We start from the raw sequence: 14,839 nt of genomic DNA, 5'->3' as shown, positions 1-14,839 counted from the left end.
GCTGGCATGTGGTGCTGGGGGATTGAACCACAGTCCCTGTGCTTTGCTAAGCTTGTTCTAAGTAGGTGCTTTAGACCACTGAGCCATCTCACCAGACCTACAATTTCATTTTTTATTTTTATTTTTTGTGGTACCAGGGATTGAACTCAGGACCTTGCACTTGCCAGGCAAGTGCTTATTCTACTGAACTATCTCAAATCCATGAAATTGGAGAAAATTTCAAATACCAAGTATTCACAAGAAAGTGGAGGAATGGTCACAGTCCCAGGACACAGCAGGAAGTGCAAATTGCACAAACCTTTGAGAGCAATTGAGCATATCAAAGCCATCAGGTACCCCGGCCCGTCCATTGGACTGGAAGAAACCTCAAAGTCCAAGCTTGTCTGTCTTTATTTGAGGTGGAGTCTTACGATGGTCATCCACGCTGGCCTGGAACTTGAGATCCTCCTACCTCCACCTCCTGAGGGCTGGGATTACAGGCACGTGGCACACTATCCTCAGCTCAGAAGTCTTAAGTTTTGACAAGAGTGGGGTGAAATGGAGACTTTCCTTCGCTGGCAGAATGCTCCTACCCTGAACTCAGCATTGTATCCTAGGCTTACACCCACACATGGACCAGAAACACCTGTACAGTGATATTCTCCTATAATTGCCAATATTGTCCGTAGGATGGACCTGTAGCATACAACACTGGAGGCCCACCCCACCCCTGGCAGCCTCCATTTCTGTGCCTGCCAGTCTGAGTGTTTTCCACCACCAGAGCCTGCAACTCTGTCTGAGGGCTCTCGCCCCTCCCCGCCTGCTCAGCCAGCACCTGTGCAGATCATGAAGCAAGGAGCTCCCTGCGCAGCCCCCGGCACAGCACAGCAGGTGGTGACTGCAGTCAGTGGCAAGCTGCTCTAGCTCCCTCATCACCCCCTTGGAACAGGCCTTCCGTACCGCCACCCCACCTCCTGGTAGCCCCAGCAGGGCAGCACCCCTTGCCCACAGCAGTACCCGCCATGGTGGACCTCCTGCAGCAGCCTTACAGCCACTTCCCAGTGCTCCCTGGAACACCCCCAGACCGACTGAGGCTCCCACGTCTCTGTCTCAGGGTTGGCTTCCAGGGAAAGCCAGCAGGAGGCCCCAGCGCAAGTACATCTTGACAGGAAGGCAGGTAAATAACTGTGATGCACAGTATACAGGCAGCGCTTCCAGAGCTGCCTGCACCAGCATGGAAAGATAGTGAAAGTGTAATCGTGTGTGACAAGGCAGAGGACAGACTAGTAGCAGCAGTCTAATGTCATTTAGGTAATTTATATTCCAGGCCATCCATGCAGTTAGGGGTGGCCATGTGATGCTATTCTGATCAATAAGATAAAAACACAAGACTGCTAGGAAGGGGGTGGTTCATGGGAAAGTTTTGTTCTTTCAGTAGAGAGAAAACTAGAGGTGCTACTTGCTTCTCTGCCCCTCCCTCCTCCTGTCTCAACCATGACACAAAAGCAGGAACCACAGCAGCCACTAAGTGCCCATGAGAAAAGATCAAAACAACCACAAAGGTGTTGGCTCTGACATCATCTGCTCCCTCTGCAGCAGAATCCAGTCTCTTTGTGATGTGTAGAAAGTAAATACCATTTGTTTGAACTGCTATTCATTGCACGTTCTGTTACTTGTAGCCAAACACATTTCTAATTACCATGTGCCTTAAAGAAGCAGGCAGGTGGGCAGTTGCCTGGAGCGCTCTGTTTTGTCAGGAACAGAGCTGAGCTCCCCTACGTGAGAGAGAGATCTGAAACGGGTGGGGGTAGAGAGTCTGTACTGCGGGGGAAGGCAAAGACGACGGCCCCATGGCAAAGAGGGCTGGAGCCCTCCTCAGGGACCCCCGGCCAGGAGAGACTTCAGAGTGAATGGAAATGGCTACAACTGGAGATGTTGTACACCATGTGAATTGCTCTAGCTCCTTGCAAACGTCTTCAAGAAAGTTCAAGGCTTGTATGAGCAGATTTTTTTTTTAGCACTAGGAATTGAACCCAGGGCCGTTGCACTGAACTACATTCCAGCCCCTTTTAATTTCTTTTTCTCTTACTCTATGACAGGGTCTCACCAAGTTGCCTAGATTAGGCTTGATTTTGTAATCTTCCTGCCTCAGCCTCCAAAGTGCTGGGATTACAGGTATATGCCACCATACCTGGCTGCAAGTAGATTCTTTAGGGGACCCAAGGTGTTCTGAGTCCTGTATCCAGGCTAATGTGGGTGCAGGGTAAGCACAAGGGTAGGGCACAGTTGATCTCAAAGGTAATCATAGGGTCACTGAGGCAGGCAGGAGAGGATGGCTAGACAGTTGGCCTGGAGTCCAGTAAGCTCTGCCACTGACAGGCCATAGCATCTCAAGCAAGTCACGCGGCCTCTCCGAGCTTCCCTTAGCCTTTCTGAGTTTCTCCCTCTGTAAAGATGGTAGTAGGATTAGAAGGACTGTGGTAATGACTTGAAGAAATAATATTTCCATACAGGGAAAGTGAGTAGCCCGGGGCCTGGCACACAAGTGTGCAATAACTGCTGTCAGTATTACTTCTGGGATTGGGGGTGTAACAGCGTGGTAGAACACTTGTCTGGCATACTTGAGGCTCCTAGTTCAAGCCCCAACACTGCAAAAATAAACTACTACTATAATTGTCATTATATATACTGAAGTAAAAAATAAACGAGATTAAGGGAGGGAAAAGGGGAGGAAGGTAGTGTGGAAATAGGAAGGGAGAGAAGAAGGGAAAGAGGGGAGGGGCGGGAGGAAGGATAGGTAGTTCTGAGTTTACTAGACTGAGTCAGACCACTCACCGCTCTTTTCCTTTTGACAACCCATGGCCCTTATAATTTTGATTCTGCGAAGAGAAAAAGGAAAATGGTGAAACTACAGATCTACTTGCCTTCCTGGCTCAATCTACTAAAGATATTAAGGTGCTCAAACCAGCACAGTCTCTGATGCCTAGGTCCTGAGGCATGAAGGTCCAGCCTGGTCAGGCTCTCACCCATCAGGTACCTGAAAAATGGGTTCAGGGTCTACCTGCTCTCCTCAGAATGAGTTCCCAAGGACTGAACAGCCCATCTCCCTGTGGACTTGCCAGTATGGGAGCACCTGGTTTTCAATGCTCCAAAGGTTAACCTGGCCAGATATGGCGGTGCACACCTATAAAGTCAGCACTAGGGGGGCTGAGGCAGGACTGAGAATTTGAGGCCAGCCTGGGCTACCTAACAAAACCCTGTCTCAAGAGAAAAAAGTCAACTCTAAACCTGTTTTGAGCACTCAGCTCATCAAGCTTTATGCAAATGATCTGAATCATCTATTATAACTCTGAGGGACCAGGAAGTATAGCTCCATGACAGAACGCTTGCCTAGCATGAGGTCAATCGCAGTACTGTCAAAAAAAAAAAAATAAATAAATAAATAAATAAAATAAAAAGAAAGAAAGAAAGAAAAGAAAAGAAAGAGGAAAATAAACCCTAAAAACTTTATTCTAACTTAGAATGTTTGATTAGATCCGGATCCAGGAAGGAGCTATGTCAGAGACTCAGAGCAATATTAATTCTTTTCATCTAAGTGGACCTTCCAAATCCTCTATCAGGGGGAGTACTAACTGGCTCCAGCCTTGTCCAAAGCAGCATGACCCCAGTCGTGGTAAGACTGACTCCTGGTCATATTCAAAAGAGAAATTGAAATTGCTTTTCTGCAGGATGACTTTTACAGCATGGATAGACTCACCACACACATTTGTTTTCTGTTCCTGTTTAATAAATTACTTCAAATTTAGTGGCTTAAGACACTGCACCTTCATTACTCATCTTTCCTGGGGGTCAGGAGCCTAGGCATAGGTCAGCAGATGGTCTGCCCAGGTCTCACAAGGAGGCAGTCAAGGTGATGGCCAAGGACTCTTCTCAGTTTCTAGAGGCTGCATGCAATTTCTGGAGACAAGGTCCCCACTGGCCACTCACGGCAGGTCCCCAGGCCACTCACAGCCTGTCCCTCTGACTTCTAGTCCCATCTCCTTCAAGTTAGCACTGAGTAAGTCTTATTAACATAATATAATCATAGTAGTACCAAATCACCCAATTCCCTGGCTGCACCCACACCCAAGGGTTAGGAATGACATGTGGTATATATGTCATGGGCAGTGCATCTTCAGGGTCTCTTAGAACTCTGCTTACCCTACCATTCTGCCCTTAAAAGCCTGTGGGAATGGAGGATACTGATTTATAAAATTGGTAAAGCCAACTGCCCCAAAAGAAGTATTCCATTCTGCCAGCCAAGCCCTTCTAACTTATCCAAAACCAGTCAAGCCATCCTAACCAAAAAAAAAAAAAAAAAAAATTAAAAAAAACTATATCTTTAATCCTGCCTCCTACTTTCAATTCCATTTTTCACAGGTTTAACCATTTGCTCCAGAGACTTTGATTGTAAAAGTTCTCCTTTCCTCACTGAATTGCCTTAGCACATGTCAACATTCAATCAAACACGTAACAGGGATGTATTGCTAGACACTCTTATTTACTTCCTTGTCAGTCCTTATGTCAACATCACATTATCTTAATTACTATTGCTTTCTAGGAAATATTTAATCAGGTTCCATAAGTTCTCCAGCTTTGTGTTTTCAATATTGTCTTCACAACCAGGAGCCCTTTGCATTTCCATATAAATTTTATTTATTTATTTTTGGTTCTGGGAATTGAACTAAGGGCTTTATGCATGCTCAGCTACACCAGAGTTATACCCCATCCCAATCAATATAAATTTTAGACTCAGCAAGCCAACTTCTGCTAAAAAGCCTGTTGGATTTTTTTTTTTTTTCTTTCTGAGACAGGGTCTTACTATGCAGTTTAGGCGGGTCTTGGACTCATTTTGTAGCCCAGGCTGCTTTCAGACTCACAGCAATCCTCCTGCCTTAGCCTCCTGAGGGCTGGAATTACAGGTTTTAACCACCACGCCAGGTGAGGTTGGAATTTTGATTAGGTTACACCAAGTGTGTAGATCATTAATAAGAAGTGATGCTTTTTCCCATCTTGCAAGATGGTGGGTAAGAAAACTGAGAAGCCAGACGCTGAAGAGAAGAAACCTGAAGCCAAGAAGGGTGCTGCCAGTGGTACTGGTAAAAGGGTAAGGTGAAGGCAAAAATGTCCAAGAAGAGGCAGCCCCACTGAAGCCAAAATCCTGTCCTGGTTAAAGGAATTGGTAGATACTCCCCATCTGCTATGTGTTCCAGAAAAGCTTTGTACAAGAGAAAGTACACAGCTGCCAAATCAAAGGTTGAGAAGAAAAAAGAAGAATGGTGGTACCCAGGTGGTTAAGCTTCAAAAAATGCCTAGATACTACCCTACTGAAAATGTGCCCTGGTATATCTTGAGCCACGGCAAGAAATCCTTCAGTCAGCGTGTGCGGAAACTTCAAGCTAGCCTCACTCCCGGCATCATCTCAGTCATCCTCACCGGGCGTCACAGAGGCAAGAGAGTGGTCTTCCTGAAGCAGCTGGCCAGTGGCTTGCTACTTGTGACAGGGCCTCTTAGCCTTAATCACGTTCCTCTATGAAGAACACACAAGAAATTTGTCATTGCCACCTCTACAAAAATTGATATCAGCAAAGTGAAAACTCACCAAACACCTCACTGATGTTTACTTCAAGAAGAAGAAGCTGCAGAGACCCAGACACCAGGAAGGCAAGATCTTCGACATCGAGAAAGAGAGAGACCAGATTTCAGAGCAGCGCAAGGTGGATCAGAAAGTGGTGGACTCACAGATTTTAGCAAAAATCAAAGCTGTTCCTCAGCTCCAGGGCTACCTGAGATCCATTTTTGCTCTGACAAATGGAATTTATCCTCATAAATTAGTGTTCTACATTTCTTACTAAGATTAAATAACTGATACAGGAGACCAGGGAGATAGCTCAGTAGAGTAAGTGCTTGCCTGGCAAGCGCAGGGTTCTAAATTCAATCCCCTGTACCGAAAAAAAAAAAAAAATCACCTAAATAATTGATACATTTAAAGAAAAAAAAAGTGGCATCAGGGCCATCCAGGTAGCTCAGCAGATTAAAGCACCTGCTTAGGCAGATGCAAGGGCTGAGGTTTGATCTCCAGTGTTCCATAACAGCCCCACCCACTAGGGTGCGCTAAGACTTTGAGACTGGGTGTGGTGGCGCATGCCTGCAATCCCAACACTTGGGAGGCTGAAAACAGGAGGATCACTATAAGTCTGATCTGTGTAGTAGGACCCTGTAGACCTTGTACTAAAAAATACATTAAAAAGAAGTGGCATCATAAAGTATTGAGTCTAAAATCCAAAAATATAATTTCCATCTCCTTTCATTTTTCCCAATATTTTCTAGTTTTCAGTTATTTAATTTTTGATGCCATTATAAATAGTATTTTTAAATTCCATTTTCATTATCTGATGACACTAACCTATATTAAGCAGAATAATGACAGTCTCAAAGATTCCTATGTTCTAATCCCTATAATCTGTTACATATTACATTATAAGACAAAGGAAAATCAAGACCACAGATAGAATTAGGGTTGCTAATCAACTCCTGTTAAAGAAATTATTCTGGTTCAGCCAGGTGAGCCCAATGTAATCACAGCAGTTATTAAAAATTACTATGGACAAAGGAGGCAGAAGATCAGCACTATTATCTAAGTGATATAATTTGAAAATAGCTGACTTTGAAGATGAAAGGAGACAGTGAGCTAAGGGCCCCTAGAAAGTGGAAAAGACAAGAAAGTGAGTTTTCTAATAGAGCTTTTAGAGAAGAAGGAAGTCCTGCCAACACTTTAATTTCAGCCTAATGAGACTCATTTCAAACTTCTGACCTCACGAACTGTAAGCTAACTTTATTTTGTTTTTTGTTTTTTGGTGGAACCAGGGATTGACTCAGGCCCTTGTGCTTGCCAGGCAAGCACTAATTCTACTGAGCTATCTCCCCAGCCCCACTTTGTATTTTTTGAACCAACTAAATTTGTGGTAGTTTGTCACAGCAGCTATTGAAAACTAATACATATATAAGATTATAATTGATCTTTGTGTATTGACCTTGTATCCAATGTCCTTGCTAAAATTTTAGTTACAATAGTTGGTAGATTTTTTGGGGGGGTTCTACACATACAGTTACGTCATTTGTGAAAACAGATTAGGCCTTCATTTTCAATATCTATACCCTTTATTTCTTTTTGCTGTTTAGCTGGACTCAGTAAAATTCACTGCAGTGTCAATTAAAAGTAATGAGAATAAATATCTTTTTGCTCCTTAAGGGAAGAGCCTTCCCTATTTCAGCTTATAAGAACGCTAGCAGTGGCTGGGGATATAGCTCTGCCTGTGGCACCTCCCTGGCAAGCGAGAGGTCCTGAGGTTGATTCCCAGTACGGGGGGGAAAAAATGCTAGTGGCTGTAGGTTGCTACCATCTACCACAGTGAATTTCCTACTCTTCGCTGGTTCTCTGTGGGTTTTCCTTAATAGGTAGCTCATCTTTTACTTCCTTACCCATCTAAAATAGCTTTTTATGTAATTATGCAGTTACGTGTCTCATTAAAATGTCTCATTTAACTATTACATAATACAACCATGAGGGTCAAAGTCACGATGCTTCAGCCATGCTTACCCTTTCCTTCTGCCTAGTAAACCTGTTAACATCACTTGGCTCAGCATTTCCCAGACCAGCCTGAGGACCCAGCAGCAGTTAAGAGTTCTCAAACTTATTTATTTACATTTCATGGTTTATCATAGAGCATATGCGGTGGACTGACAACTGGTGGTCAACTTGTACCACCCAGTGGGACTGAACCAGCATGGTGCTGGCTGTGGGAGGCCCACCTGAGGAGTGTTTCGAACAAAATTAAAAGAACTGGAGAAAAAGAAAAGATGCTGTCAGGGAGCTCTTGAGTCTCGTGAGGGTGGTTGATTCTCCTGAAGGAGCTTGTCGAGCTGGCTTTCCTTTTTTTTTTTTTTTTTTTAAATCAATCTGATTTGTTTTTAATTAAGTATTAGGGTCACATACAAAATTGTGCTCATGGGGGCTTGTGGGTTTGCTCAGTTGTTTAAGCACCTACTGGGGCAAACCCAGTAGACACAAGGGTTCAATCCCTAGCTCCCCATGCCTTACTAGTCCTGCCCTTAAGGCAGCCCGAGCCAGCCAAAAAAAATCCTTCTTAAATCTGTGCTCATGTTTGTTTTCTTTTAATGTATTTAGTACAGGGTCTACAGGGTCTCACTACACAGATCAGACTCATAGTGACCCACCTGTTTCCAGCCTCCTAAATGCTGGCGTTACAGGCGTGCACCACCATGCCCAGTCTCAGTCGCCATCTCAGCATGCCCCAGGGGCAGGGCCAGCACTGCAGCACGCCGGGGATCACATCCCAGTCCTGGCGCCTGCCTAAGCAGGCACTTTAGTCCACTGAGCTATCTGGCCGGCCCTTTGTGCTCATGTTGTACCTTCCTCACTTTGATCCTTCTAATGAGCTCACAGGAAGCACCACCACCAATCACACATACAACAGTAGTTTTAGTCTTGTGTTTTTAAAGAGCTGTTTAAATACTACCCTGAATAGTAACTCAGTCTGACCTAAGGAATTCAAGAGTAGGGTCTAACTTGCTGTTATATCATGCTAACTGTTAAAAGGATCTCAACTTACAGATCAACTATAAAATGTGAGAAATGTTAAATATTCTTTATTTGATATTATACATACCACACTAGAATGCCTTTCGCTAAGTAAAAGGCAGCACTTTTTAGATACAGGGAATTCTAATTAAATTGGCATAGTCAAGACTAAAAATATAGACATAGCTTTCTTGTCTTCAGCCACTCCCTTTAACAGGCTAAGGAACACAGGTTGAAACAGGGGAGTCTTGCTTAGTTTTGAGACAATGAAGGATTCTCTCAGTATTTGAACATATTCACATAACCAGTTATATAAACCTAAATATAAAACCAACCTTGTAGTTTTGAGATGACATTCTCAATCTTTGTGAAAAGTCAGATATTACTAATCAATTCTAACCATATATTTAGAAGGGAAAACAGTGATAGTATTTACTGAACTGGAATTACCATCAAAACTTGAAAAAAAAGATATTCATTTAACTACAAGCCAATTTTACTTAAATCATGACTGTCTGACAAAAATATTCTGTCAGTCACTCATGATCTGAATTCTGGTGTATGACATCTATTAAATTATGGTACACACATGAAAGCCATGAGACGGTTCTGTTCTGTAATAAATAAGGCAGTGACTATTACTCATTAGTAGCCTTTTTGAGGTAAGATATTAAGTCTGCCCTTTCTCCCTTCTTCCTGATGCCAGCAAAGATCATTTTTGTTCCAGGGATGCACTTCTTAGGATTCTTCAAATACTCCATCAATGTATCCTCTCCCCAGGATACAACAAGCTTTGTTCTTCTTGGCCTCTGTGTAAGAGAATCCAGCAGCCTGACCTGTCTTCTGCCCAAAGAGACCATGGAGATTTGGCCCAGTCTTGTGCTTGCCTCCCTTCTCAACAGTGTGGCACTGGGCATACTTCTGTACAAAAATTTTCTTGCCTTTCTTAACATCACCCATTTTTAAACCTGCTTCAGCTTCTATGCTGGGTGGTCACCGCCCTTTCCTCGTTAACACAAGGACAGTTCCAGTCCAGAAGCCTATGTCCCACCCTCTGGCTTTCCTGATATGAACTCAGCTGTTGTCCTTGTGAAAGGAGCTCGGGACCTTGTTGTCACTGTTCACTTTGGGGGAGCTCTGGTCCTTACTTTGAACATTGCTTCCTGGCTCTGGGGGCATAGGGGTGTGCACTGTTCAATCTAGAGAAGCTTCTCTCACTGACTTTCCTTATGTAGACCCCACGGCTGTTATCATCGGAGGAGCTCAGGACCTCATGGTCACTGAGGATGGCTGTGGTTCTCTTCAGGAGAGCTCTGATTCCTACCTTGAGTGTTGCTTCCTGACTCCAGTGCTGATCCCTCAGCCTGCTGGCACAGAGTCCCACTGGCACAGACTTCCTAGCTTGAACCGCTGACCTTTGGGCCTTCCCAGTGCAGAACCATGAAACATGGATGAGACATGGCTGTGGGCTCTCGGCCTCCAGCTGGACTCGTTGGAGGCATTGCCATGGGCTCCAGGTCTCTAGCTGGACTCATGCAGGACAGGATGTAGGATCCAGGCCCTCAGATTTCCTGCACTGTCTTTGTGTATGACTTGGGCGATTACTATGAAATAGTCCTATAAATTATGGATCCTATATTGTTGTGCTTGCAATCACAACAGCATATTACAAAGTATATAAGTGACAGATGAACAGAAAGAGATCCTGAGGGCAAAATCTGTGGGAAGAGGTGGAGCGACCATGCCCTCTGAAACACAGCCCTCCCAGCACTTGCTGGTTCAGCGCGAGGAGTCTTCAGAACAGACTTTTTCCCACCTGGAGCCCAAGCTGAGAGTCCCTGGCTTCCCAGCTGTCTTCCACTGCAGAAGGGCAAAGTTGTTCCAGTAACACCTTTGTTAAGGGTGGTACCTCTGAATTGTTCAGCTTTAGAGGATGCTCTCATTTCCAATTGCTGGCACAGTGGAAGGTGGAAGTGTAGGAATTTCCCTACACTGCTCCTTCAACCCCTGAAGTCTCTTACTTTCGAGGTGATCAACCTGTTTCCCAAGGGAAATCAAGAATCAGCTAATCAACTATACAACACCTGGTCTTTTTTGTTGTTTTTTGAGGGGATCTCTCTTACAACCACTCTGCCCCTAAGCTTAGGTATACATTTCCAAAGATGTTGGTCATATTTTATTTTAAGTTAAAGTCTTCTCAAAAAGTCTCATCTGGGACCAGGGATAGAGCTCAGTGGCACAAGCGCCTGCCTGGCAAGCACATGGTCCTAAGTTTTATTCCTGGTTTAAGAAAAAAAAAGTCTCATCTGCCACTAAAACAACATCCAGAAAAGACAAGTTGATAAGACTTTTGGAAAATGATTTTTTTAAAGAAAAAGACTCCGAGATGGATTAGCTGTTCTCATGGACCACAAGTAGAGAACTTTAATTGTGTTTCCCATTTGCTTCAAACAAAGTGGAAAGAGGGTATGAATGGTACCAGCTGGTGTTGAGTCAGGAAGAACATTTGCTCAGGCCACAGCCAGCTTCTTTCATACCTGGCTCTAGGCCATGAGCTCCGCTGCAGCCACCAGGTACTTCCTGCCCTGTGGGCACATCATACGGGAACCAGTCCATTGCCCCAGCTTACACACTGGGCTTGGCCTTTGGTCCCCTCACCAGCTGGTTCCTTCAGATCCACTTTCCTTCTAGCCTGATCCAGTTTCTCCTTCTGCCTTTGACCTTTGGAAGGTTCCCAGTATGCCTCAGAGCTGATGTCTTAGGAACTGCAACCTTGAGGAGGTGAGATCAAGGTCAGGAACACATGGCCTTCTGACCCTTGGCCTTCTTTTCCCTAGGAATATTTTTATGAAGGTTCACACAGATAATCCTGGAATGATCTCTTAATAAATAAATTCATAGCTATCCAGTAGAAAAGCATAAACATGAGGTATAAAAAGTAAAGCCATATTAATATGCTGAACTGTAAAAGGCTCAAGTCAACAACTTCTGACATTGCCAGTTCTGCAGATAACCCACTACTATTATGGGCTACTGGACTATATTGGATTATTTTGCTGAATTCATGCACCTATAATATTTCAATGGCAATAGAACATCCATCTCTGACAAAACTAAACAAAAAAGGGGGATATAAATGAAGGACCATTTTGTAGTGTGTGTGTGTGTGTATATATATATATATATATATATAAAATATATACATATATATAATATAAACATATATATACATATATATATAAAATATATATATATGTATATATATATCTGTTTATACAAAATAGGATAGAGGGCTGGTGAGATGGCTCAGTGGTCTAAAGCACCTACTTAGAACAAGCTTAGCAAAGCACGGACCGTGGTTCAATCCCCCAGCACCACATGCCAGCCAGCCCCGCCCCCTGGTGGGCTGAGCTGGCCACACACACACACACACACACAAATAAATAAATAATTTTAAAAAATAGGATAGATATACAGCTACTTCTCTTAGTTCAATGAGAAGAAAGATTTGTACTAATAGTGTTTAGACAAGGTATCATGTCTGCATCTTGTACTCTGAATAACTACTATGAAGACAACAATATGCTATATATTGATTATTGTAACTGTCCTACTAACCTGTTTTGAAACTGTTTCATTGCTATTTCTTTCTCAACAAAATTAATTAAAAAATAAAGAGAAAAAAGACCCAATCCAGAAATGGGCATCCGAGATGAACACACGCTTCTCAGAGGAAGAAATTAAACAAGCGAATAAATACATGAAAAAATGCTCCACATCGCTAGCCATTCGTGAAATGCAAATTAAAAAATAAAGAGAAAAAAATTAAATTGGTAGTAAAGGAGCCAATGTTGATTTATTTTTAGGTTTTTTAAATGCATTTTGTACAGGATCTCACTACACAGCCCAGACTCATAGTGATCTTCTTGCTTTCAGCCTTCCAAGCGCTGGAACTCCCAAGCATGGTGGTATGCACCACCACAACCAGTATGAGACCCATTGTTTAAATAAGGATACTTTTATTTGGGCTAATGAAGCCTCAGAGAGTTTAAAGAAGGGAGGAATGTGAATATGAAGCCTGGATGGTATGAATTTTAAAGGAAAAAACAAGGACATAAGCAGGATTACAGAGGGTATTTCAGATGGAGGCTCACGGGCTTGGTTTACTTTGTGATGCCAGCACATGAAAGCCAGCATTACAATTTCTGTTGATCTTTTCTCTTTTTTTTTGAACAAGATGTTCTTTTTTCCATAATTTTATTGAGAAACACAATTTCTGTTGATCTTATGAAAAAACTGTTTTAGCTAATTGACCTGTAAGACATTTTCATCAAAGACCTGAAAGAACAAAGTACACAATAAATTTGTGTGAAGAAAAAAAATAAAAGAAATTCATGCTCCCATTGTCCTGAGTTCCTTGAAAGAAACCCCAAAGTCTGACACCAATACTATATATAGATGGCCTTTGCCTCTCCCCAACAAGAACAAAATATATGTCACAAAAGTCAACTATTACTTTTGCTTTTATCCAAAGTGAGTGTGCCACACCCTGGTATTCACTGTACAGACTGCCAAGGGTGCATCCCCCAACATCCTGCAGTTTGCTCCCTCTTCAAAGTCAGTCAGTCGAGCTGATACGGGAAGAGACTGATGCAGCAGATTTTTTTTTTATTTGTATAATAATATTTTAAAAAAGTAATGTGTTCCCATGTGTGTGTTTACATGGTATTTTAACTGAAAACTGGACATGTTTAGCAGAAGAGTAGAGGTGATCTGAAGAACGGGCTCAATGCATACCAAGAGAGCTAAAGGAGACATTGGATGTGGAAGATGATGATGGGGGAGTCAGGACACCTTCCTGCTTTTTTGGCATAAACAACTAGGTGAGGAATTCAGCAACAGCCATTTAACAGTGATCAACTCTATGTCAGAGCAGAGCTGGGCACTGGAATAGAGGAAAGAACAATACAGACTAAATCCTGATGCCTAGCAGACAAGACAGTTTTCGGATGAATATAATGATTCATAGTAAAAGATGAAGCTCTAGGCACTCGGAAGGCAGACAAACTCGTTTTTCCTTGTGAGAAGGAATTAAAGACATAGAGGCGCTATTCCTGAGCGTAGAAGCAGGTGGAAATAGGAAGCGAGAAAATAAGATAAGAAGGGGCTGGAGATGCCGTCCTCTGGAGTAATTCGTTTCCTTTCGCTGGGTCTCATTTTTTCTTAATCTTAAAATGAGAAGTTTGCTTGTGTGCTTTAGGAGGCAAGGACTTGTCTGATTCTTCTATACTCTTTGGTTCGCACTGGTCTTGGCTTGGAAAAGCACTAATTAGATGTCTGGATGGATTGATGAAGAGATGGATGGGTGGATGGATGGATGAATGAAGGATGAATGAATGGACGAAGGGCTGGATGGTCGGATGGATGGATGAAGGGACGGATGGATGGATGGAGGGATGGACGGATGGTGTTTAGGCAGGCAGGTGGAGGAATGAACTCATCACTATGGGCTTCTCCAAGTCAGGAAATCTGAAATTCCGGGGGTAAGGGGGATCACAGACACCCCTAGGTACAACCTGGAATCTCAACAGCCTTGTAACTTTCCCTCCAAATAGATTGGGCTTATGGGACACAGGAGGTGCAGGCACACCTGAATTTGTAATCTTTCCTGGAGTTAGCGTTTCTTCGTCTTTTAGCCGTAATCCCTCCGCGTGGATTCTCACGGCAGGTTCTTGAATCCCTCCATGGCTTCCCTCCCTCAGTCTAAGGACGACGGAAGCATCGGGATCTGTTCCATTCCTACCTTTGGTCGCGACATGGCGCAGTTCCCCAAGGCCAGATTCAAACTGCCACAGAGTCCGTCGGTAGTTTGTGCATCGTGTTGCCAAGGCGACGGAAGGACGCCTAGATGCCGCTTGGATTGGATGACCCAAGGACACGCCTCTCGGCGGAGTATGCAGGCTCCGCCCACCAAAGCCCCTGAGGATCTTGGGAACCCGAGACTTGGAGGTTCCCGTTGTTTCGTAGTCTTTGTCTCCCAGCCAAACCTTTCTGGATAGAGAGAGGGTGGATGCTGCCCAGCGCTGCTTTCTTGATGCAAGAGCCCTCATCTATAAAGTGGTTTCTCTTAGTAAAGAGAATGCTACCAAGTTTCCTTACTCAAGAAAGGTCCTGGGGCTGGGGAGATGGCTAAGTGCTTGCCTGGTAAGTACAAGGGCC

The 14,839-nt window shown here is 43.6% G+C and overlaps 1 protein-coding gene across 7 annotated transcripts in view; it reads right to left on the bottom strand.

Annotated features, from left to right (window-relative positions):
* Ttll9 (tubulin tyrosine ligase like 9) overlaps positions 1-14,496 on the bottom strand; it is a 59,371-nt gene extending 44,875 nt beyond the window's left edge. For 5 of the 7 annotated variants that reach the window (XM_023714898.1, XM_023714897.1, XM_023714901.1 and 2 more), the window contains exons 1-2: positions 14,424-14,496; positions 2,815-2,858 (exon numbers count right to left, since the gene is read on the bottom strand). In XM_023714898.1, the coding sequence (XP_023570666.1) occupies positions 2,815-2,858; positions 14,424-14,438 (59 nt within the window). In that variant the 5' untranslated portion in view covers positions 14,439-14,496. Of the gene's footprint in view, positions 1-2,814; positions 2,859-14,270; positions 14,366-14,423 lie in introns of those variants that run through there. The other 2 variants (XM_023714902.1, XM_023714903.1) reach the window with 2 other exon arrangements.
* Positions 14,497-14,839: the final 343 nt, after the last annotated feature.

The sequence above is a fragment of the Octodon degus genome, unplaced genomic scaffold (assembly GCF_000260255.1).
Source record: "Octodon degus isolate 3935 unplaced genomic scaffold, OctDeg1.0 scaffold00037, whole genome shotgun sequence".
Classification (NCBI taxonomy): Eukaryota; Metazoa; Chordata; class Mammalia; order Rodentia; family Octodontidae; genus Octodon; species Octodon degus.
This window is presented reverse-complemented; position numbering and strand designations above follow the sequence as displayed.